The sequence below is a fragment of the Podarcis vaucheri genome (assembly GCF_965113315.1).
Source record: "Podarcis vaucheri genome assembly, chromosome: 6".
NCBI classification, from domain to species: Eukaryota; Metazoa; Chordata; class Lepidosauria; order Squamata; family Lacertidae; genus Podarcis; species Podarcis vaucheri.
In genome coordinates, this window is record NC_138764.1 from 46,716,144 (window position 1) to 46,740,780 (window position 24,637).

Below are 24,637 nucleotides of genomic sequence, written 5' to 3' on the forward strand. Positions count from 1 at the left end.
TCTCTCTACCTACTATACCTAATAAAAAAAGCTTCTAGTTATTTAACAAAAGTGTTTTTAAACATTTTCTTTAGCTCATAATATATCATTTCCCAGAAAGCTTTTACCTCTTTACACGTCCACAACATATGGTAAAAAGTACCTTCTTTTTCCTTACATTTGGGCCAATTTAACTGATGTTAAATATCACCTATACATCATTTTCGTAACATTTTCTTTAAGCATACTATATACTGTAAAATTAATACCTTCATTCCATAACCTCTCCCAATCTTCTAACTGTATGTTATGTCCAATATCCTTAGCCCAATGTATCATTACCAATTTTACCTCCAAATTCTAATTTTACCTCATAATCCTAAGTATGTTTAGCCAGAATTCATTAGGGTTGGGATTGCAGCATGTAACTTTAAAGCACATTCAAAACAGACTTGCCCCCTCAATGAATCTGGGGAACTGTAGTAATTTTGCGAGTTGTAGTTTACCCCTGAGAGAGCAACATTTCCCGGGAAATCACATTTCAGGTGATTTTGTATGCAGATCATAATGATCCATTGATGAGGCTCCAGAGTCCCCATTCCCTGTCCTTGGTACGGGGGTCTCTCCCCTACCCCATTATTTTCAAAATTATTTTATGTAATAACAATTGTCCTGTTATATTATTTTATAGCTGCCCGTTATAGTTCAGCATTTCCATCTAACCCCCAATAATTTGTAAATGGTGTCTATGTAAATCCTAAAAACAAAAGTAAACAATAAAAAAACCAAGAATGACACCATAGGAATGCAACAGCAGCAGCACATAGCTAAAACAGACTGTAAATGAACCAATGTCCCCTTAAGATGGAGCCTGTAAGCCTATACACATTACCTGAGAGTCCTCCTCGTTGAATACATTGGGACTTACGTCTGAGTAACCAGGCAGCAAAGTTTCATTTGATTGGGAGGAAGGAGGGAGAACAAAGGAGCAGCACTATTTAGTACAGTTCTGTTGCTTCAACTCTTCTTAATCTACCCTGACTACTATAATTTGATTTACCTGAGACAAAGCCCCATTAAAAGCCCCATGATAATTACATCTGAGTAAAGATGTGTACATTGTACTTAGAATTTGCTATATAGGGATCTTTGAGTGCCTGGACTTAAGCAGAACACTTTGCTTTTGCTACCCACCCACCCACTATTCACACAAAATAGCTTCAAGGGAATACCTGTGCCAGATGCTTCCCAGCTGCTATGAAAAGTGAACAGCAAGACAAGAAGCTGGATAGAGAAGCAGGAATCAGAAGGTCTTTAGGACCCTGGGCTGTTTCTATCAGCTTGTGTCCAAAACTTGCAGTTTGCTCATGGGCTCAAAACAGGAATAAAGGTCTTGCTTGTTTCTCTCTCTCCCCTCCCGGGAGAGGGAACAAATAGCTTGCTTTCACCCTTTGTAAAGGAAGGTCAGAATCAAGGCCAGGGCCCCAAGACACTGTGGGCTTCCTCTGGCTCTCTTCTAAAGAGCCTACTGAATACTGTAGGTCTTCCTGTGCAGCTCTAACTGGTTCCCGTCACTGAAGAGAGCAGCTGGTAAGTCATGTTGCTGCAGGATTTCCATCTGTTGAATTTGCTTCCTGACAACAGGGAGCAGTCCTCCCCACAGATCTTCAATGTCCATTATGCACTCGTGTTATACCTAAACACTTTAGATCTTTAGATCTTGCTTTTCCAGATTGTTCTTTCTACACCTTACCTCTTCTTGTCTTATATGCATCAGCCAGAAGTACCAGGACTAAGTTCATAGCCAAGTTTTGTTATACATGTGTTGTTTGTTATTATGTATTTCTTACTTTTCCTGAGAAAATGTCAATAAAAATCAATTGAAAACAACAACTGTGGATCCTTAGGAGCTTCTGGGTCTGAGCCTGACAGAATGCAACTTGTTCTGGCTGCGGTGGAAAAAAGGTATTGGTTTGTTTATAGAAAAGAGTGTGCTCACAACTCCAGATCTAGCTCTAATGGAATTCCTGCCTATGTTTACAAAATTAGAAAGTGTTACAAGGCACATTTTGTTCATTGCGATCATGCAAAGAGCTTAATATGTTAGCTGCATCAATGCATCTTAATGAACGTACAAGAACTCTCCCTTGTTACCTGTATTGTTGGCCCCACTCTCAAGGCAGTGTTTAAATGTGCTTATAAAGGTAAAGGGACCCGTGACCATTAGATCCAGTCGTGGCCGACTCTGGGGTTGCGGTGCTCATCTCGCTTTATTGGCCGAGGGTGCTGGCGTACAGCTTCCGGATCTTGTGGCCTGCATGACTAAGCCGCTTCTGGCGAACCAGAGCAGCGCACGGAAATGACATTTACCTTCCTGCTGGAGCGGTACCTATTTATCTACTTGCACTTTGATGTGCTTTCAAACTGCTAGGTTGGCAGGAGCAGGGACCGAGCAACGGGAGCTCACCCCACTGCGGAGATTTGAACCACGACCTTCTGATTGGCAAGTCCTAGGCTCTGTGGTTTAACCCACAGTGCCACCCACGTCCCTAAATGTGCTTATACATATAGTAATATTGGTGGGTTAAGCATACAACTCTGAGCTGGATTGTGGACAGTGAATATTCCATAGGTTTTGTTGTTTTTCAAATGCAATTCTGTTGTGATTGAATAAGCAAAGTCAATAACAAGGTGAAAACAGAGTTTGTAAAGTGGTTTCCATGAAAACATTTGTGGAATTGTATAGCCTTCTGGGAGAAACTCCCTGAGAAGCTATAGGTATTGGTGGTGGTGGGGAGGACAGAAAGGAGATCAAATTCTGGCCATTGTGTTTCCTTTTGTTTGAGCATAAAGATGGACAGGGCATAGCTGGATACTTTCAGCAATATATACCGGTAAATTGGTAAATCCTGACATCCAAAGGGAAATATTTAAATTGTTTTCCAGAAATTTTGCAAGAAGGTAACAGAAGAGGAAGACAACTAAATATTCAAATGCTGCTTTTGTTTATATTAACTCTGTTGTCATGTTTCGTATCTTACCATGCTATGATCTGATCTGGATTCTGACTATCTTTTTTGTTAGTTTGTTTATTTGTAGTAATATCTTATGGTTGAGTAATGACCTCGATATGATATAGCGTAAAGACTCAATGAAGATCTACTGTATATTTTTTTAAAAAAAGTTTTACTTTTCTTGTATAATCAAAATATTTAATTTCCTCCTTGGAACTAACTGATCAGGAAAGTAGATTAAAAATCCCATTGACAACATGTTTACACAATCATAACCATCAACCCTTTCGCAACAGACTATTCAAAATTTAAAGGACCTATCAGTGTATATGGTTTACAGCTTAAATAACAATGCACCTGAAGTTTATTGACATATGGGGCCCCCAACAAAGTTCTTGTACAAGCCTCTGATGATGTTTGGTTGGAAGTGGGGATTGCCTGATTATTATTATTATTGGAGCTTTTAGGGTCTGGTTTATTTAATTTGCATCGGTGTAAGTGGTTTGCTTTGTTCTGGAAAGAAGTATTTCTGAGCTTCAGTATTTCTTCTGTGAAATGGGTATTTTGTAGTGTCCTAAATAGTTTCAGAAGTGCCTCTGGGCCCAAACACATTAGGGCCTCTGGTTTCCACAGCAACATTTTAGTGACTGGGTGACCTCCCCCAGCAGAAGTCCATGCTTTTGTAGTTTGCAGCCATTTGTCCTCCATTTCTCACCCGCATTGCATACCATCAACACCTCCCTTGTTCTCTTATAATGGCAATGGGGCCCACATGAAAGCAGGGGCATAGGAAGGGGGGGCGGGTCACCCCAGGTGCCATCATGGAGGGGGGTGACAAATGATCAAGGAACAATTAGTGCCCTACTAGGGCGGTTCATAAAAACATTTTTTAAAAAATGCCTGCTCCAAAGGTCCTGTCTTACTACACCAGGGATTATATAGCTACATATGAAATTTCATGCATGTCAGTTAATATCTTGACCCTCCTCCACGAAAATAGCTGTTTGCTTGGCTGTTTTCCTATGTTGTGAAAGCTGAAATTTCAACAAAGCAAGAATTCTTCTTTAGCATACCCAAGCATACCTAGATGCTTAGGAAGTTGAAGTAATTTTAATCTTGATATTTTAGCTTTTGTATGTTTTAAAGTAGGATTGTTAATTTTTCTTGATTTTACTGCTGTGGTGGTTTTTTTTTTTTATAAACCGCTTTGCATGTTTTTTAAAATAAATTTTATTAAATAATTAAACAATGAATATAAATAAAATAACACAAGCCGAAACACAATCCATCCTGTAGATTTAAGTATCTGTCCATAGTCGCCTACTTGTTATCAGAGGCTCAGAATCCACATTCCTTTGTAAGAAAATATGAAATAACATAAAACCATTTTTGCAGGCAAAAAAAATTAATAATCAGTGTGTGGGGAGTGACAAGAAATGTTCTGCACCGGGTACCACCTGACCTTCCTACGCCTCTGCATGAAAGGTGCCGGAACTGAGTTCTGGTGAGTTCTGGCTGGGGGAAAAAAGCCCTGGCTAAGACTAGTACTACATGACATGGTAGCGCTCAATGGAACTCACAAGAGCTGAGTTGCTGCTGCTTATGGGAGGGAGAGAAACAACACTGCAGTGAAAGAGCCAATCTGGTGCTCTTGGCAATGCATTTGCATTGCATCAATTTCTTCCCTTCTGCATGGTCTGCTGCTGGCTAAAACTGCCTAGTACTAGAGGGCTCTGGCCCTCTGAATGATCCTTCTCCCATCATCCCTGTCTATTGGCCATACTGGCTGGGGCTGCTGGGAGTTGGAGACCAAAAATATCAGGAATCCGCGTTCACCATGCAGCCATCAATCAGGAACTGTCAGGGGTCCATGGAACGTCCGTGGAATAATGGGGCTGCTGGGAGTTGGAGACCGAAAATATCAGGAGAGGTGCTGGTTCCCAGTCCCAGATCTAGTCATACTGTTGCCAAAACAGAATATAATCTATGCAATACAGTGGTGCCTCGCAAGACGAAATTAATCCGTTCTGTGAGTATCTTCGTCTAGCGGTTTTTTCGTCTTGCGAAGCAACCCTATTAGCGGATTAGCGGATTAGCGCTATTAGCGGTTTAGCGGCTATTAAAGGCCTAGCAGTTTAGCGGCTTAGCTGCTAAAAGGCTATTAAAGGCTTAGTGGCTTAGAAAAAGGGGGGAGGGAGCGAAAAAAAATCTCAAGACTCGCAAGACATTTCCGTCTTGCGAAGCAAGCCCATAGGGAAATTCGTCCTGCAAAGCGCATTGAAAAACGGAAAACCCTTTCTTCTAGCGGGTTTTCCATCTTGCGAGGCATTCGTCTTGCGGGGCACCACTGTATTGAACAGAAGGCAAGCAGATTGACTCCTCTGGCCTCCTTAGCCAGAGGTCAGAGTTGCTGAAACTACCCCTGATCCAAACCTTTCAGGAGCAGAAGGCATCCTGGTTAGTGTAAGTTTTTATTTTCTTTATTGACAGTGCTTTGATTTGCACGGGGAGAAAACCCTTCTTGGAAATGTCATGAGGGAAATTAACCTTTGCTGTACCAAAGAAGTGAGAATAGGAAGGAAATATTTTAATTCCGATTGCCGCTTTTCCCCACTCTCTTTTTCCTGCTTGGTGGAATCATTCATTAGGTCATTTCCTGCCTCTTTATGGGCATGATGTACAGTAATATATGCAGACTTTGCTCTCATTTCTGCAGGTGCATTAGCCAAGAACACAGGTGTGGCTGCTCTAGTGGTATCAGATTCGGGTTTCCCTCAGCAGACAGCAGACCAATCTGCGAAAGTAACACCTAGGTGGGTTTGAAGATGCTGCTGCAGCTGCTCTCTGTCCTCTGGGAGGCCTTGTCCCTGCAGGTCACTCTGGTGTTTCTGGCTACATTTCTACTTCTTGCTGATTACAAGAGAAATATTCGCCCAAGGAATTACCCCCCAGGGCCCATGCTTCTTCCTTTGCTGGGTAATATGCTACATGTGGATTTCAAGAAGCCTCACATTTCATTACAAAAGGTAAGGATGAAGGAAAAACCTATGGCATGAATTAAATACTACACTGCTGTGCCAGATTTGGGGTGGTTCAAGTGGTTCCCTGGCATAGGGCACTGAGCAAAGTGGGCAAAGAATTGAGAGGATCGATCACTGTGAAGATCCATTTATGTGTGCCAGATTTTGGTCACTCTCAGGGTGCCATACTACCAAAATATGCCCCTACATTGCACTGGAAAGGAGTGTAAGACCCTGGCTGGAGAAGCAGGTTGAGATGCTTCCAGGTTTAGCATCCTGATTCTGAGAGAGGTCAGCCTCATGTCTGCGAGGAGCCCATGTGTGGGGGCACCAAGAAAAATGCCTTTCTTTTTGTTTGTTCCCAGAATATGGTATCCAGAAGTGTTTTGCCTCTTAACTTTGAGGATCTATTTTATTCTACAGTTATTTGTAACAAATCTGGGTCTTACAACTGCCTTTCACTTACCGTGGTTGGCAGAGTATTTTTTGTGTGTCTTTGTATGTTTTGTTGCTCCTTGTCCTACCTTCCCCACTTTTATCTTTGGAACAACTCTGTGTGGTAGACTAGGCAAAGTTACTCTAATGAATACATTGCAGGTGGAGGATGGAGGGGGCCTGTCCATGTACAGACCCTGGCATTTTGGCATTTCTGATGTCCCTGATATATTTGATGGCAATCAAAGAAGTTCCCTTCTTCCATATAGGCATTCAAGAAGCACCAAGCAGACAAATTAATATATAATATAGAGAGAGGATAAATCATTTCTTACATTCTTCCTCAATCTCCATCCAGCTTATAGAAAAATACGGCAATGTCTACAGTCTTCAGGTTGGAAGCATGAGGTTTGTGGTTGTGAATGGATTGCATCTGGTGAAACAGGCTCTTGTCCATCAGGGTGAAAACTTTGTAGATCGACCAAGTAGTCCTGGTACCCAGGAAATGTTTGGGTCATCTGGTAAGTTTCTTTTAATGTTGTCAATTATTTAGATAATTAAATAATTTCTTTTTATTTTTTATTTTTAATGGTCTGCATTGATTGGGGAACCTTTTAGATTATTCCTCAAGTTTAAATATTCAGGACTCATTGTTAGATCTTTCCTTAATCTTCTTTTTCATTCCTTGCATCTTTAAACTACTAGTAGTAAGATGTGTCATAAAAGTATATCTACTAAACTGTTTAGATTAACTGAACTCACCATTCAGTATTGAGTACTGAAGATAAACAGCTTGTAAATAAGAACCTGGCATTATTATGGATGGAGGAATCTGTTGGTTTTTCTTTCAATCAGTTCTTCATTATTCCATTCTTCAGTTTGCAACACTTACACATCAGTAACACTCCAGTTTGTGCATTGTTTCAGCACGTGAGACCGAAGTAAGATTGCATTTAAATGCAAGCTGAACTGAATTTCTGTCCCATCGCTAGTAGAGATGGAATAATAGTTAGTGCTTAAGTATGAAAGGAAGAGGTAGCATCTTCTTCAAAGTCATTTAGCTGGTTATAGTGCAAATCCTGGAAAACAGACTACAGTTCATAAGGAGGGATAGCAAAATGAAACAAAACAAAACAAAAAGAAATCTATTAACCACAGAGAAATGAAGGGTGTGAATAATTACAGAAGGGGCTAGAGTGGGACCCCCATTTTAAATCTAAACCAGTTAATTCCAGGAAAAAAGAAAGCCTGAGTGGCTTAACTGCATGACTTCTTCACCTGTCAGTATTTTTTTAATGCTGCTTTTCTATCAAGAGTTCCCACAGTATTTCACAGGACAAAATAAAAGTGATATTAAAAAATCTACCCAAACAGTGAAACACACAAAAAGCATCAATGAAACAGCAGTAACAGCAAACGGCAGAATTCAGAGAACCAGATAAAAGCCACCAGCACAAATTGGATAGTTTCTAATGCCTTGCTGTCTTTCCAACATGCCATGAGCAGGCAAGCAGAATAATGGAAAGCAAAGAGGAGTCCATCTTGGAATTAACAAGATTGCTAAATCTACTTACTTGCTCTACGTACTTATTACTCCTTCCCATCTAGGACTGGTCTTCTCTAATGGTCTCATCTGGAAACAACAAAGACGGTTTGCCTTATCAACACTCAGAAACTTTGGTTTGGGCAAAAGGTCTTTAGAAGAAAGAATACAGGAAGAAAGCCGTTACTTAAACGAAGCAATAGAAGCTGAAAAAGGTGAGAACCAAAGTCAACAATCCTGTGGCCCATCTTACCTTAAGTTGCTACTTTGTATGAACTAGGTCAAAACTACATCAGCTAGGTGCAAAGCTTTCTGGCATTATTTCTTCACACAAATATAGCTCTGCTTGGACAGAAATGATCCTGTGATGGCGAAGGGGATGTTGATAGGAAGCTCCACAGAGGCTCGTTATGGTGCACAAAAGTTCTAGTGTGAAGCTCTGTGTTGGAACCTGCCATGGGAGCTAAAAGCCCCTAAAAAGCCCCTGAACTAGAACAGAATAAGAGCAAAGGTTGGGTTTTGAGGATATCTGCAGATTTTTGATAGTTTTGGTATATCAGTGTGTCTCTATACTGTCTCTGATGGGGACGGTCCTTATCCTTTTTGACAGGCATTGTTACAAAAATGCCCTTTCCTGACCTCCTGCCTCTCAGATCAATATCACCATACTGCAGAATAATCATTGCCTATGGAGAATAAATATAAATGGGCCTCAGAGTCCTGAGTGTCCCAGGTTAAATTACAAGATATAATGTTAATATGAAATGATTTCTTCAGCTAAAACAAATCCTGCCTCATCAACATCCAACCACTTTCCCTGCCTTCTGTTTTTGTTACATGGAAGCTAGAAGCACCCCAATTCCTTCTGCACCATTTTCTCTCTCTCTCCAGGGCAGCCATTTGACCCTCACTTTCAGATTAATAATGCTGTTTCAAATATCATCTGTTCCATCACTTTTGGGGAACGCTTTGATTACCATGACAGCCGTTTCCATAATTTATTGCACCTGTTTGATGAGGCAAGCCACCTTCAGGGAAGTTTTTGGAGTATGGTAGGTCTTCTTTGAGTTCAGCAGAATTGCTTTGATTCCAGACACATCCCCACATTCTTGCTGACTGTGCAATCATTTGCTTTGGGTCCTCCTGTTTCTTCATGTTCTCATTCCTGTTTTCTCCCTTACTATTCATTCAAGTCTCTTGACTCATCCATATTCCTTTGCCTTCTAGCATTTTTAATCAAGGCACTAAAGACTCTAGTATTGCAATGTGGGTTGCGGAATTGTTTATTACAGCAGAGGTTGTGTTTTGAAGTGGCTGGAGGTATGTGTATATCTGTTGCTCGTACGCAGGTGTCCAGTGACCCACATCCAGTGGAGCTGTGGGCACGCTCTTAGCATTAGCAGAGTATCAGCAAAGAAGTGAGGCTGTAGGTATTTGGCATCGCAAAAGCTTCTTTATTTACAAAAGATCGAAACAACAAACATGGCTGAGTGTGAGCAGCAGCTTCACACACATCTCTCTGTCCGAAAGCAGAGAACAAAGAGTACAAAAGCACATAGAATGGAAGTACGGTGTCTGAGTTCTGTTCCCACACTCCTATCACTATGGAATGTAAACAGTGGATCACAAGATCCAACAGCAATGGGAGAATGAAATTACTAATAGGAGGGCTGTCACATGTGTGACTGTGAATAAAATCTCTGTGTATGTGAACAGGGTGTGACTTGATCCTACACAAACCTGTTCTAGTCTGTGAATGGAAGCCCCATGCAGATGGGCATCATCAAAGGGAAACCCTGAATATTCTTGACATCAGCAGGCAATTGGCACATGCCATTTTCAAAATGGTAATCATCTTCTTGGGAAGTCAATCAGTGAATTACAAGTTGTGTTTGTAGAACTAACCACAATGATGCCATTTGATTTGCAATCTGTACATTCTAACCAAGAAGTTAAGACATTGCCATGGGGTCCCATCGTAAGCAGTGGTGAGTGCAATATTTGTTCTGGTTCCAGGAGAGTCTGCCATCTTTGAGCCTGTGCACACCAGCCTTTATTTCTGCTAGCTCCTTTCCCATGACAACGACATGATGTGAATGCTTTTTGAGAGGGTTTTTCCTTCACATATATGATATTAGTGTTTGTTTCCTCAGCTGTACGATGCATTTCCTACTGTCATGAAGCACTTGCCAGGGCCCCATCAGACACTTTTTAAAAAATGGGGGCAGTTGAAATCCTTTGTGAGAGGAATCATTGAAAAACACAAAGAAGACTGGAACCCATCTGAACCCAGAGACTTCATTGACGCCTACCTAAATGAAATGGCCAAGGTGAGAGATAAAAAGGTAAAAAAGTATGTATCTTTAATAACAAAACAGTAGTAGAAGGCAGAGAAGCAATATTAAAAACCAGAACTAGTCATGTGGCTTGTCTGAATGGTCCTTAGTGCCTGACCATATTCCTTCTGTTGAATTTATGACCTCAGACAAAATACATTTCTGCATGCACAGAATATGAGGTCATGTATTTTGTGGGGAGACACCTCCCCACTTGTTCACTGCTGGGATTTCACCACTAGTCGGTGGTTTGTGAGAGCAAACAGTTGACATGACTAAAAGAATCTCTGCAGTGGAGGCATCTCACGACTAAAGGATTCTGTTGCCTGAATAAACCCAGACCAGGAATTATTGACCAGAACAAACCCAAACTTTATGCCAGCATCAGAGAGTCATAGGACTCTTGACTGGAGCTTCCTAGAGGCAGGATTAGAGTCACTGGATCCACTGGTGATCTCTTGACATGTGGGGCTGACAGTAGGATGGTATTTTTAATGACACCATCCCTGGTGCATTTTCTTTGCTTTAAGGAGGATGCCCCTTCCAGTTTCCATGAAGAAAGCCTCCTACAATCAACACTGGATCTGTTTTTTGCTGGAACAGAAACAACTTCTACAACCCTGCGCTGGGCTTTGCTCTACATGGCCATATACCCAGAAATTCAAGGTAGAACTGTAGTTGGCTCATTTGCCTTTCATTACAGTCGGAATACTGCAGCTTCAGGTGGACTCGTCAGAAAACACACATTCCCCTCAATAAAAGAATGAAGTCTTAAGGCATTGCTGAAACTTGACTAGTGAAAGTCCTGTGTGCTTTTTCAGTTGAAGGGAATTTCACAAATGAGATACCGCTAATCAGGAGGGTCTATCCCTTGTCAGCATCTACTGGGTACTCAGTGGTGGGACATCAAGATGCAGTTTCCTTGCAGATATTGGTTTATGTCTGTTCTCCTTGTATTGATAGCAGATTTTCTTTTCTCTGCAGCAAAAGTCCAAGCAGAAATAGATTCTGTGATTGGCCAGTCTCGCCAGCCAGCAATGGATGACAGGGACAGCATGCCGTATACCAATGCGGTTGTTCATGAAATTCAAAGAATAAGCAACATTGTGCCTTCGAATGTGCCCCGGATGACAACTAAGGACACTACACTCGCTGGGTTTCATATTCCCAAAGTAAGTATTAAGATGATACAATGGTACCTTGGGTTAAGAGCTTAATTTGTTCTGGAGCTGCATTCTTAACCTGAAACTGTTCTTAACCTGAAGCACCATTTTAGCTAAGCGGGCCTCCCGCCTCTGCCGTGTGATTTCTGTTCTCATCCTGAAGCAAAGTTCTTAACCCGAGGTACTATTTCTGGGTTAGCAGAGTCTGTAACCTGAAGCGTCTGTAACTTGAAGCATCTGTAACCCGAGGTACCACTGTATACCATTCTTATTTTCCTTTCCTCTTCCTTCAAGATACAAAAACTTGAAGCCAGAGTTCTAAATGAGGGTTGGCCAACATGAGGTCCTCCAGATGTTGTTCAAGTCCAACTCTTACCAACCTGAGCCAGCATGAGCAATAGGCAAGAATGGTTGGACTTGGATCCAGGAGGCTCAGTACTGCTGTAGATAGTTGCACAGATAAAAACACAAAGAGTTCTCTGCCAGTTTAATCTACTATCTTCTCTTCTTTTTCTTTGAGAGGAAACCATATTGATTCCCAACCTGACTTTGAATGTCTTTTAAAATCTATATTGGAACTGTGCTTTTGTGGGACTTCGTTGGATGAATTACTTAATAATGAGAAGTAAATATTGCTTTCAGAACATATCCTTGCTCTGTCAGGGGATAGAGGCTTAGTACTACTATAATTTCAAAGAGAATACAGTGGTACCTCTGGTTATGAACTTAATTCATTCCGAAGGTGTGTTCTTAACCTGAAACTGTTCTTAACCTGAGGTACCACCTTAGCTAATGGGGCCTCCCGCTGCCACCACGCCACTACTGTGTGATTTCTGTTCTCATCCTGAGGTAAAGTTCTCAATCCAAGGTACTACTTCCTTGTTAGTGGAGTCTGTAACCTGAAGTATTTGTAACACAAGGTGTTTGTAACCCAAGGTACCACTGTACTCGAAAGCGCCTTGTCATTTTTATCTACTTTCTTCTCTGCTTCTCCTTTGCCAGGGAACCATAATGCTCGCCAATTTGACCTCTGTGCTGTTTGACAAGGATGAGTGGGAAACACCCAATGAGTTTAATCCTGGCCATTTCCTGGAAAATGATCAGTTTATGAAAAGGGATGCGTTCTTGCCATTCTCTGCAGGTAAAAAAGTTCATGGGCTGCTCATCAGAACTGCAACAGTGACAATATGATGGTGATTTGGTTGCTCAGAGCCTTGTGTATTGCTGGGGTTATTATTGGGACCAGTGGTCACATTTGGGATTTTGAGGAAGTGCTCTGTGTGCATGTCACAAAATGGCTGCCATGGGAGGTGGGATGTTACATGAAATGGTGTTGATAAACTCCCCCCCGCCTCCACCCAGTAAGCAAGCAGTTTGGATTTTTTTAGGGAATATTTACTGGGACCTTTCTCAGCTGCCCTAGAACAGAAACCTACTTCCATCTGGAACTTGAGCAACTAACTCTGTTTGCCACACCCTTAGCTACATAAGCTATATGCAGATTAGGGAGATTCCTAATAAAATAAGCATGAAATTGAAATTTTCTCCAAAACTACATATGAGAGAAATTTATGTTAATTGAAATGTATCTATTCCAAATTCTCAAAAACCATGATCATATTTGTTCAGTGTTCCCATTTGCTACACTAGGGAATGCAGAGGACTGGTTTCTATCTTTATTTTGTAATAACATACTGTTTTAAAGTATTTGTTCTCTCAGAGTTGTTTTAAACTGTGCAGCTGTTTACTGTAGCAAAAGCTCTCCACTGAAACAGTCTTTTTCTCCCTCTTCCAGGAAAGCGAGCTTGTCTGGGAGAGCAGTTGGCGAGGACTGAGCTCTTTCTTTTCTTCACTGCCCTAATTCAGAAGTTCACTTTCCAAGCTCCAAAGAATGAGACATTAAGCCGTGAATATAGGATGGGTTTGGCATTGTCTCCCCTGCCATACCGGATATGTGCATTCTCTCGCTAAGGGGACCCATCTGATAGCATTGTCATTTCTTTAAAAAGTTGGATTAGTTTGTGGGGCAGAAACACGCCTGTGGCTTAGTATTAATTATGTTAAGCCAGAATTGATTAGGACTTAACCCAAGTAAGCAGGGTTGGGATTGCAGCCTGTACCTTTAAAAAAAGTGCATTCAGTTCACATTTCCCCACTCAAGGAATTCAGGCAACTATAACTTAAGGCTGCTGGGAATTGTAGCTCTCTGAAGGGTAAACTACATTTCCCATGATTCTCGGGGGGGGTGTATGTATGCAAATAATATTGTTTCATTGGTGAGGATCCAAATTCTATCCCCCCACTTCTTGGTCAGGCGGTCTATCCCCCATCCCACTATTTTCAATATTATTATGTCCTGGTTGTAGTGAAGAAAAGGCATTGCTTGCTCTAAGGGAATTCCTGCCTATGTTTATAAAATTAGAAAATGTTGCTTCGAAAATATTGTTACATAACCAATTCATAAACTCATATAATTTCAGAGTTGCAAGGGACCCCAAGGCTAATCTAGGGCTGCCATATATCTGGGTTTTCCCAGGAATTGGGCTGCAAAATGATGTCTGGGCAGATTTTTGCTGAATTGGCAAAATGTCTGAGAAAAGTAGGGGCAATTTTTTAAAAAACAACAACAAAATTTATAGATCCTCATCTTAAATTAAACAACCCCCCCCCCAAAAAAAGCTCAACAACTTAACGTTGCGGAAAATGGTCAACCCCCCCCCCCATCTTTCACGCAATGTGGAGCTCAAACCCATGACCCTGAGACTATCTCTGTTCTGTATTGTTGGCCCAAACCCCAAGGCCAGAGTTTAAATGTGCTTCTAAATATAGAAAAAATGGTGGGTTAAGCATAGAACTCTTGAGTTGTATGGTGGACAATGAATATTCCCTAGGTTTTATTATTTTCCCAAAACAATTTTGTTGTTCTTTAATAAACATGATGGATAACAAGGTGAAAACTGAGTCTGCAAAGTGCTTTCTATGAAAATAGTTAAAAGTGTCAATTTGGCTGTCAGGGAGCACATATTGCTGATACTCACAGGGGCAGGGGCAGAGGAGAATGTCAGAAGATGCATGCTCCCTTTCCATCAGTACTATTGTGTCCAGTTGAAAACATTCAAGCAGAAATTTCCTGGGGATATTGTGCCTGCAGTTCTTTGAGAGTCTTGGGCTTGATGTATGCTTGGCCTGAACCAATCTCTCCTGTGGTGTTCTTTGGGAGAAGGAACATGGAGTCTTAAGGCCTTTGAACAACTATTATTGAATAATAAAGGCTTACTCTCAGTTCTTTCTAAAATTATATTGGATGCCACTGTAGGTGGACCTGCTGGTGAGAAGTTGTGCTGGGAACAAAATATCCAGCTTTCGCTCAGTGATCGAGACTGGGAGGCTTTGTGGTGGAAATTGCCTTATAAATCAATCTTTGCTTCTGTGAGGGAATTACGATATCTTTGAAAGTATTGCACAGGTGGTATTTGACACCCAGGTATTTGGCTCCCCCCTCTGTTGGATGGTGTGTGTCTCCAGGTGGGCATGTATTGATACATGTGGGTTTGGGGGAGAAGGTGTTTTTATAAATCTCTCAAATAATGCAACAGGATGTGCTCCTTACCCCAGGTTTGGCAGTACTGAAACTAACAATTCAAACTCGGTTTTAAAGAACAATGAACTTATTGTCCACCTGGTCACAAGAAGATGAATAATAATGAAAGTTATTTTGTTGTTTTGTTCTGGGGAAGGAATTTTTCTGACCACAACTATTATTTCTTCTGTGAAATAGGTATTTCCTGGTCCCCACAATAGTTTCAGAAGTACCCCTGGGCCCCGAAAGGTGGGAGCCTCTGGTTTCCACAGCAACATTTTAGCGACTGAGTGCTTTCATACTTGACCTCCCCCAGCAGAAGTCCATGGTGTTGTAGCTTGCAGCCATTGATCCTCCACGTGCGCAGAGGCAGGAATAAGGACTTGCCATTCCGTTCCACTGTAGACACAATTCCACCTGGCCACCTGATTATCATCAGTTTTAGTATTTAAGTATTTGTATTTAAGATGGGGAACCAAGGCTAAGAGATGACGGCTTGGCTAAGAGTAGAACTAGATGGTATGGTAGCACTCACTGGACCTCCCAAGAGCTCTGTTGCTGCTGCTTACTGGGAGGAAAAAAATCAACATAGCAGTGATGTTAGTGTGCTGTAAACACACTGATGGAGCCAATCCAGAGCTCCTGGCAATGTGTTTGCCTTGCACCAACTTCTCTTCTTCACATGGCCTGCTACTGGAGAAGACTATCTAGTACTAGAGGGCTCTGGCCCTCTGAATGATCCTTCTCCCATCATCCCTGTCTATTGGCCATACTGGCTGGGGCTGCTGGGAGTTGGAGACCCAAAACCAGCTGGAGAGGTACTGGTTGCCAGTCCCAGATCAAGTCATTCTGTTGCCAGAAAAAAATGTAACCTATGTAATATTGAACAGAAGGCAAGCAGCTTGACTCCTCTGGCCTCCTTAGCCATTGTTTATAGCTGTTGAAATCACCACTGGTCCAAATGTGTCAGGAACAGAAGTCATCCTCCTTAGTAAAAGTTTTAAATTTCTTTATTGACAGTGCTTTGATTTGCACTGCCAGAAATGCCTTCTTAGAAATGTCCAGAAGGAAAGTAACCTTTACAGTTCCTAAAAAGGGAAAACAGGAAGGAAATATCATAACTCTTCCCCCTTGGTAGAGTTACTCATTAAGTCATCACCTTGCCTATTTTTGGGCACGATACATAACAATACCTGTGGACTTTGCCCTCATTTCCTGTAGGAGCAATAGCCACGCGGGCGGGTGTGGTAACGTGGCTCTCGCTAGACCTCCCAAGAGCTGAGTTGCTCCTGCTTACTGGGAGGGGGGAAAGCAACATGACGGTGATGTTGGTGTGCTGTAAACACACTGATGGAGCCAGTCCAGAGCTCCTGGCAATGCATTTCCATTGCACAAAATTTCCCCCTTCTACATGGTCTGCTACTGGCTAAAACTATCTTAGTAATAGAGGGCTCTCCATTGATCCCTGACTCTTGACCATACAACCTAGAGCTGTTGGGAGTTGGAGACCAAAAACATCTGGAGAGGTGCTGGTCAGTCTGTTGCCAAAGCAAAATCTAACCCATGCAATACTGAACAGAAGGCAAGCAGGTTGACTTCTCTGGCTCCTTAGGCAGCGGGCAGAGCTGCTGAAACTACCACTGGTGCAAACATGTCAGGAACAGAAGACATCCTCCATAGTAAACATTTTAAATTTATTTATGGACAGTGCTTTGATTTGTAGTGGCAGAAAACCCCTTAGAAATGTCATGAAGGAAAGTATCCTTTACTGTTTCACAAAAGTGAAAACAGGAAGGAAATATTCTAATTCAGAAAGAGGCTGTTCTCCACTCTCTTCCCCTCCCCCCTTGGTACAGTGAGTGATTAAGTCATCTCCTTCCTGCCTCTTTGTGGGTGTGATATATAATATATGCAAACTTTGCCCTTATTTCAGGAACTTTAGCCAAGAGGGCGGGTGTGGATGCTGTAGCTGGAGCAGAATCAAGTTTCCCTTGACACAATGCTGTCTGTGCTGACATAAGAACACCTAGAAGGGTTTGAAGATGCTGCTCCAGCTGCTCTCTGTCCTCTGGGAGGCCTTGTCCCTGCAGGTCATTCTGGTGTTTCTGGCTACATTTCTACTTCTTGCTGATTACAAGAGAAATATTCGCCCAAGGAATTACCCCCCAGGGCCCATGCTTCTTCCTTTGCTGGGTAATATGCTACATGTGGATTTCAAGAAGCCTCACATTTCATTACAAAAGGTAAGGATGAAGGAAAAACCTATGGCATGAATTAAATACTACACTGCTGTGCCAGATTTGGGGTGGTTCAAGTGGTTCCCTGGCATAGGGCACTGAGCAAAGTGGGCAAAGAATTGAGAGGATCGATCACTGTGAAGATCCATTTATGTGTGCCAGATTTTGGTCACTCTCAGGGTGCCATACTACCAAAATATGCCCCTACATTGCACTGGAAAGGAGTGTAAGACCCTGGCTGGAGAAGCAGGTTGAGATGCTTCCAGGTTTAGCATCCTGATTCTGAGAGAGGTCAGCCTCATGTCTGCGAGGAGCCCATGTGTGGGGGCACCAAGAAAAATGCCTTTCTTTTTGTTTGTTCCCAGAATATGGTATCCAGAAGTGTTTTGCCTCTTAACTTTGAGGATCTATTTTATTCTACAGTTATTTGTAACAAATCTGGGTCTTACAACTGCCTTTCACTTACCGTGGTTGGCAGAGTATTTTTTGTGTGTCTTTGTATGTTTTGTTGCTCCTTGTCCTACCTTCAGCACAAAAGGTAAGTATGACATCCCACCAGATGTCAAAGAGAACAACAACTACCAGACTTTTAGAAGACATCTGAAGGCAGCCCTGTTTAGGGAAGCTTTTAATGTTTGATGTATCATAGTATTTTAATATTCTTTTGGAAGCTGCCCAGAGTGGCTGGGGAAACCCAGCCAGATGGGCGGGGTATAAATAATAAATTATTATTATTATTATTATTATTATTATTATTATTATTAGGAGGAAAGAGCTTTAGGGTGGTGTGGGAAGTTTCTCCCTATAAGATGTCTAGCCAAGTGGGCGCAAAATTGAGAAAATCTATTGGAGTGTGCCAGATTTTGGCCTCACTCACCACCTAACAGCTATTTGTAACAAACCTGTGTCCACAACTGCGATTTGCTTTCTATGGCTGGCAGAATATTGTGGGTGTGCATGTACCTACCTTGCCCTACCTTCACTCCCCCTTTATCTTTGCAACAGCTTTGTGTGGTAGACTAGGCTAAGTTACTACATGCAAATAAGCAGCAACTCTTGTGAATAGATTGCAGGTGGAAGATGGAGGGGGACTGTCCATTTACAGCTCCTGGAAACCATTTGACAGCAATCAAAGCTTCCTTCTTCCATATTTCTTTCTCCCTCTCCCTCCAGCCTGCCAACAAATTAATAATATAATATATTAGATAGGATATTATATTTTCTTCCTCCATCTCCATTCGGGTTCTAGGGCTGCTCAGTGATACTAAAACTCCAGTGACACATGATGTGGCATTTTTGGGCTGGCGGCAAGAAAGATCAGGGAGAAGAACCTGGACAAAATTGCAGTAAACTGTAAGGGAGATTCAGAGGTCTAAACTGGGGGGGAAAGCTATGTTGTGTGGAGTCCCCAATCTACACATGCATTTGCACTTTATAGTTTTGACAATTCAGGCAGTGGTTCTGTTTTACAATACAATTACATAGTTATGTTGATATGCAATTATACAAATATACAATTACATAGTTATGTTGATACATCTTCTCCTGATAGTATTTTGTCATGGACTTTGGCTAGTACAATAAAGCTTATTCACCTTACTGTCTCCATTCAGCTTACAGAAAAATATGGCAATGTATTCGGCCTTCGTTATGGAAACATAAGGATTGTGGTTGTGAATGGATTACACCTGGTGAAAGAGGCTCTTGTCCATCTGGGAGAATATTTTGTAGATCGACCAAAATCCCCTGTTCTTGATAAGATATTTGGGTCACTTGGTAAGTTTCCTTTACTATGGTCAATGATTTAGATGATTAAAATTGCTTTTTTAATTAAATGCACTGATTTTACAACCTTTTAGATTATTAGATGTTTTCTTAATTTAGGGTTACCAGACGTCCCCATTTCCCAGGGACAGTCCCCAGATTTGTGAATAAGTCCCTCAACAAATTCCATCCCCGGAATGTCCCCGGATATCATCTAATGTCCCCGGGAAACGCAGCCTATCGGAGCAGCCTCCCAACATCTGGGAAGGGAGGCTTCACGCTGCCTATCAGAGCTTGCGTGCAAGCAGGAGGGGGCAGGGATCTCTCAGTTAGGCAACGGGAAGGGGAGGGGATCCCTGCCCCCTCCTGCTTGCACGTAAGTAGGAATGGGATTGGGGCTGCTCCGATGGGAATGGAGGCATCACGCTGCCCGAGCCTCACCGCTGCCGCTCTCCACCTTCTCCACCTTCTATGCCTGACCCACCATGCACCGCTTCCCCACCCACCCCCACCACGAAAGAACCAACAACTCAGGGGCTGCCTAGGCTCATGGAGAAAGGTGATAGAAGCATCGGAGGAAGGGGAAACGTGGTGGTTGAGGTCAAGGTGGCGGCCGCCCCTCTCCTACTGCCATCACTGCAGCATCAACATCCTGAACGTGTAGTATGTATGTATGTATGTATGTATTTAAAGTGTCCCCAGATTCATTCAAAAAAATCTGGTAACCTTATCTTAATTCACTTTTGCATTTCTTGCATCTTTAAACAAAAGTAAACTAATAAGATTTGTCATAGATGTAGACCCATAAAAAATATCCCATTCAAAACATTTTTTCTGAGTTGGACTTGGATCTAGGAGGCTTAGTACTGCTGTAGTTGCACAGATCAAAACACAAAGATTTCTTTGCAAGTTTTAGTCCACCACTTTTCTCTGCTTCTTCTTTGGCAGGACACTATATTACTTACCAACTTGACCTGACTTCTGTTTGATGAGGATGAGTGGGAAACACCCAATGTGTTTAATCCTGGTCATTTCCTAGAGAATGGTCAGTTCAGGAAAAGGGAAGCGTTTCTGCCATTCTCTGCAGGTAACAAAAGTTGATGGGTGGCTCATTAGAATTGCAACAGTGACTACATGATAATGGCTTGGTTGGGGGAAGTCTGGTGTATTGCTAAAATAGTTGTGCACTGTAGGGGTCCCCCCCCTATTGAAGCCAGTGGTCATATCTGGCATTCTGAGGAAGTGCTCTGTGTGTAAGACACAAATGGCTGCCATAGGAGGTGTGATGTTACACAATACGGTGTTGGCATGCTCTCTTCCCACTCCTCACTGAGCCGTGTGGTTTTTTGAGGGGATGAGGAAATAGATAGGACTGGTTTCTTCATTTTGAAACAACAGAATGTTTATAGGTATTTGGCTTCCTAGTCCACCAGTTTCGTTTTAAACAGGCCTCTTTCACTATGGCTTTAGCAACAACTAGTTACAAAAGGAGAAGTTTACTGTAGCAAAAGCTTTCCACTGAAACAGTCTCTTTCTCCCCCTCTTCTAGGAAAGCGAGTTTGTCTTGGAGAGCAGTTGGCGAGGACTGAGCTCTTCATTTTCTTCACTGCCCTAATTCAGAAGTTCACATTCCAGGCTCCAAAGAATGAGACATTAAGCCGTGAATTTAGGATGGGTGTGACATTGTCTCCTCTGCCATACCGGATATGCGCATTCTCTCGCTAAGGGGACCCATCTTATAGCATTCTTTAAAAAGTATTATTAGTTTGTGGCACACCTGAGGCTTAATCCTAATTATGTTTTTTTAAAAATGATTTGGATTGGTTTTACATACAATCACATTATGTAACATCGTACCCTCTTATTTTATCTTTTTGGCTCAACTGAGCCTAACGACATCCCTCCCTCCCATCTGTTTTTTTTTTTTAAATATTTTTATTGCTTTCCAGGTACAGATATAAAGTCAGATATAAAAAGAGAGATAACAGAAAGAAAAAAAAAGGAAAAAGAAAAAGATATCCATCTTTCAAAGACAGTTTTCCATCACCAACCGGACTTCCCCATGTCTCCCTCACCCTGCATTCTTTACAATAAAAATATCAGCAAATTGTTACCTTGTTTCATGCATTCTTTTGTACTTTTAAAATAATATATTTTAAGTCTAAGGTACTTATTGTCAGTTTACTTTTATCCTAGATTAGATATGATGTTGCTTTAAACTTTAGTCCTTTCGTAGTTATAACTTAGTTTCCCATGTCACCAAATCTTATTGCTGAAGCTAAATTTTCCAAATCATGCAAATTCTTAAGATTCATATAGCTTATAGTATTTTTGTAAATAGTCCTTAAATTTTTTCCAGTCCTCCTCCATTGTTTCTTCTCCCAGATCTCGGATTCTGCCAGTCATTTCAGCCAATTCCATATAGTCCATCAATTGCGTCTGCCACTCTTCCAGTGTTGGTAAATCTTGTGTCTTCCAGTATTTTGTGATGAGAATTCTTGCTGCTGTAGTTGCATACATAAAGAAAGTTCTATCCTTCTTTAGCACTTTCTGGCCGACAATGCCCAAGAGGAAGGCCTCTGGTTTCTTGGGGAAGGTATACTTAAATACCTTTTTTAACTCATTATAAATTGTTTCCCAGAAGGCCTTCACCCTTGGACAGGTCCACCAGAGGTGAAAGAATGTCCCTTCAGCCTCTTTACATTTCCAACATTTATTGTCAGACAGGTGATATATCTTTGCGAGCTTGACTGGGGTCATGTACCACCTATATATCATTTTCATAATATTTTCTTTCAAGGCATTACATGCCGTGAATTTCATACCGGTGGTCCATAACCATTCCCAGTCTTCAAACATAATGTTATGCCCGATATCCTGTGCCCATTTTATCATGGCTGATTTGACCGTCTCGTCCTGAGTATTCCATTTAAGCAGCAAGTTATACATTCTTGCAAGAACCTTAGTCTTTGGTTCTAACAGTTCTGTCTCTAATTTCGATTTTTCCACCTGGAATCCTGTTTTTTTGTCTAATTTGAAAACCTCTTGAATTTGAGCATAGTGAAACCAATCTTGCACCTTATTATTTAATTTTTCAAAGCTCTGCAACCTCCAATTATCTCCAATTTTTTCTATTATTTCCCAATATTTTGGCCAAACGGCTTCCATATTGGGGTTTTTTCGGGCCTTAGCCTCTATTGGTGATAACCATCTCGGGGTCTTGCTTTCTAATAAGTCTTTGTATTTAGTCCAGACAATAAATAATGCTTTTCTGACAATATGGTTTTTGAACATTTTGTGAGTCTTTACCTTGTCGTACCACGCATGCCATCCTAAAGAATTGTTAAACCCTTCCAGATCTAGGACATCAGTGTTTTCTAACAGAAACCAATCCTTCATCCAGCAGAAGGCTGCAGCTTCATTATATAACCTTAAGTCTGGCAGGGCAAATCCCCCTCTTTCTTTTGAGTCAGTTAAGATTTTAAATTTTATCCTGGGCTTTTTGCCCTGCCAAACGAACTTAGAGATATCCTTCTGCCATTTTCCAAAACATTCCACTCTGTCCACAATCTGTAGGGTTTGGAACAAAAACAACATCTTTGGCAATACATTCATTTTTATAGCTGCAATTCGACCCAACAAGGAAAGTTTCAATCTTGACCAAGTTTCTAAATCCTTTTTAACTTCTGACCAACATTTTTCATAGTTATCTTTAAATAAATTCAAGTTTTTGGAAGACAAATTAACCCCTAGGTATTTCACTTTTTTAACCACATTTAATTCTGTTTCCTTCTGAAACCCATCTGTTTCTAAAGTTGTCAAGTTTTCCCCCAAAACTTTAGTTTTTTGCTTATTCAACTTAAATCCCGCCACCCGACCAAACTCATAAATCAGTTCTAAAACTCTTTTTGTACTAGATTCTGGCTCCTGTAGTGTTAAAACCAAGTCATCTGCAAAAGCTTTCAATTTGATGGTTTATAAAATTAAACTTTACATCTTTGCATTTCACTTCGTTTCCTATCGTTGTTATATCATTACCTAAAATATTGTATTACTCAACCTGAATAGGTAGCAGTTTCATCTTACAAATCTCCAAATAACCCTGCTAATGATGTTAATTGCTTACAGTTGTCTTTCAGATATAATATAAATTTGTTCCTTTGGAATGCTTTGGTCTCGCTCCTTCCAGATTCTTCCTGTCAGTTTTGCCAGTTCTGCAAAGCCCATCAATTTCATCTGCCACTCTTCTTTTGTTGGTAGCTCCTGTTGTTTCCATTTTGGGGCTAACAAAATTCTTGCCACAGTTGTTGCATATACAAACAATTTTTTATCTTGTCTCGGTATCTCTCTACCTACTATACCTAATAAAAAAAGCTTCTGGTTATTTATTTATTTTTTGGGGGGGACGGTTCTTTTTTTTAATAGATTTTTATTCAGTACAAATTAAAAAATATACATATTTACAACAAAAGAAAATACAAAAGAAAAAGAAAATACATCTAACCAAGGAAAAAGAATTAAAGAATATTTTGTCTTTTTCATATTTACAGTTATTTCTACCTCTATAAAATGCTATTCATGATAACACAATGAAATGATGTATAAGATATCAGAAAAAAGAACAAAGAACAAAGAAGTAAAAGAAAAAATCATATGTGAAAATTTTCAAAAGTAGATAAGCACTCACAATACATAGCTGTCTCCCATCTACCTTTATATTCAATTGTATAATTTCATCTTGTCCCTATCCACCTCAAATAAATTGTTTCTTTTGAAGAAGAAAAAACAGAAGAAAGAAAAAGAAAAAAAAGAAAAAGACTTCCACCGTTTACCTCACGCGTTTTTAACAATCCGTTCTTCAGAGCCTCTGTTTTTCATATTTTCCCTTTGGATTTCCTTAATGTCTCACTTTGTATTTTTTTATATTACGCACAAGATTATTCTAAACACAACCAGATTTTTGTAGTTGAGCCCTGGTTTTGTAAATAATCATTTAAGCACTCCCATTGCTTCATAACCATAGTTTTGGATTTTCTCCTTATTATATCTGTCAATTTTGCTAATTCCAGGTACTCGCAAAGTTTCCCCAACCATTCTCTTTTTGTTGGGATGCTTTCCTCTTTCCAATAGCTAGCAATCCAAATTCTTGCCGCTGTTGTCGCATATAGAAATAAGTTAATTTTATCTTTGGGAATATCTTTCTCTAGGATTCCTAATAAATATCCCTCTGCCATTTTTGGGTGTGATGTCCTTATCAATTTTTTTATTTCGTCATGGATCATGTCCCAAAAGGTTTTAATCTTTGGGCAAGTCCACCACATGTGGTATAACGTACCTTTTGTTCTGTTCCATTTCCAACATTTGTCGTTGTTCCTTTTATTTATTTTTGACAGTCTGTCAGGAGTTAAGTACCATCTGTGGTGAATTTTAAAATTATTCTTGTCTTTCTATTTATATCCAATAGGTGGTGCTGTAGTCTCTATTAGTGTATTCTTCTGGTTGTAATTGCTTTTAACAGCCACACGTATCATTGTATCTTCTTTCCTTCCCTGTCTTTCTCTCTCCG

The 24,637-nt window shown here is 40.9% G+C and overlaps 1 protein-coding gene across 1 annotated transcript in view; it reads left to right on the plus strand.

Annotated features, from left to right (window-relative positions):
- The first annotated feature begins 363 nt into the window (after positions 1-363).
- LOC309534720 (uncharacterized protein) overlaps positions 364-24,637 on the plus strand; it is a 97,137-nt gene continuing 72,863 nt past the window's right edge. Inside the window, exons 1-12 of the mRNA XM_082227030.1 lie at positions 364-1,569; positions 5,710-6,019; positions 6,807-6,969; positions 8,057-8,206; positions 8,883-9,043; positions 10,145-10,336; positions 10,858-10,993; positions 11,312-11,499; positions 12,493-12,631; positions 13,286-13,458; positions 17,104-17,313; positions 18,921-19,083. Of these exons, the coding sequence (XP_082083156.1) occupies positions 5,819-6,019; positions 6,807-6,969; positions 8,057-8,206; positions 8,883-9,043; positions 10,145-10,336; positions 10,858-10,993; positions 11,312-11,499; positions 12,493-12,631; positions 13,286-13,458; positions 17,104-17,313; positions 18,921-19,083 (1,876 nt within the window). The 5' untranslated portion in view covers positions 364-1,569; positions 5,710-5,818. The remainder of the gene's footprint in view (positions 1,570-5,709; positions 6,020-6,806; positions 6,970-8,056; positions 8,207-8,882; positions 9,044-10,144; positions 10,337-10,857; positions 10,994-11,311; positions 11,500-12,492; positions 12,632-13,285; positions 13,459-17,103; positions 17,314-18,920; positions 19,084-24,637) is intronic.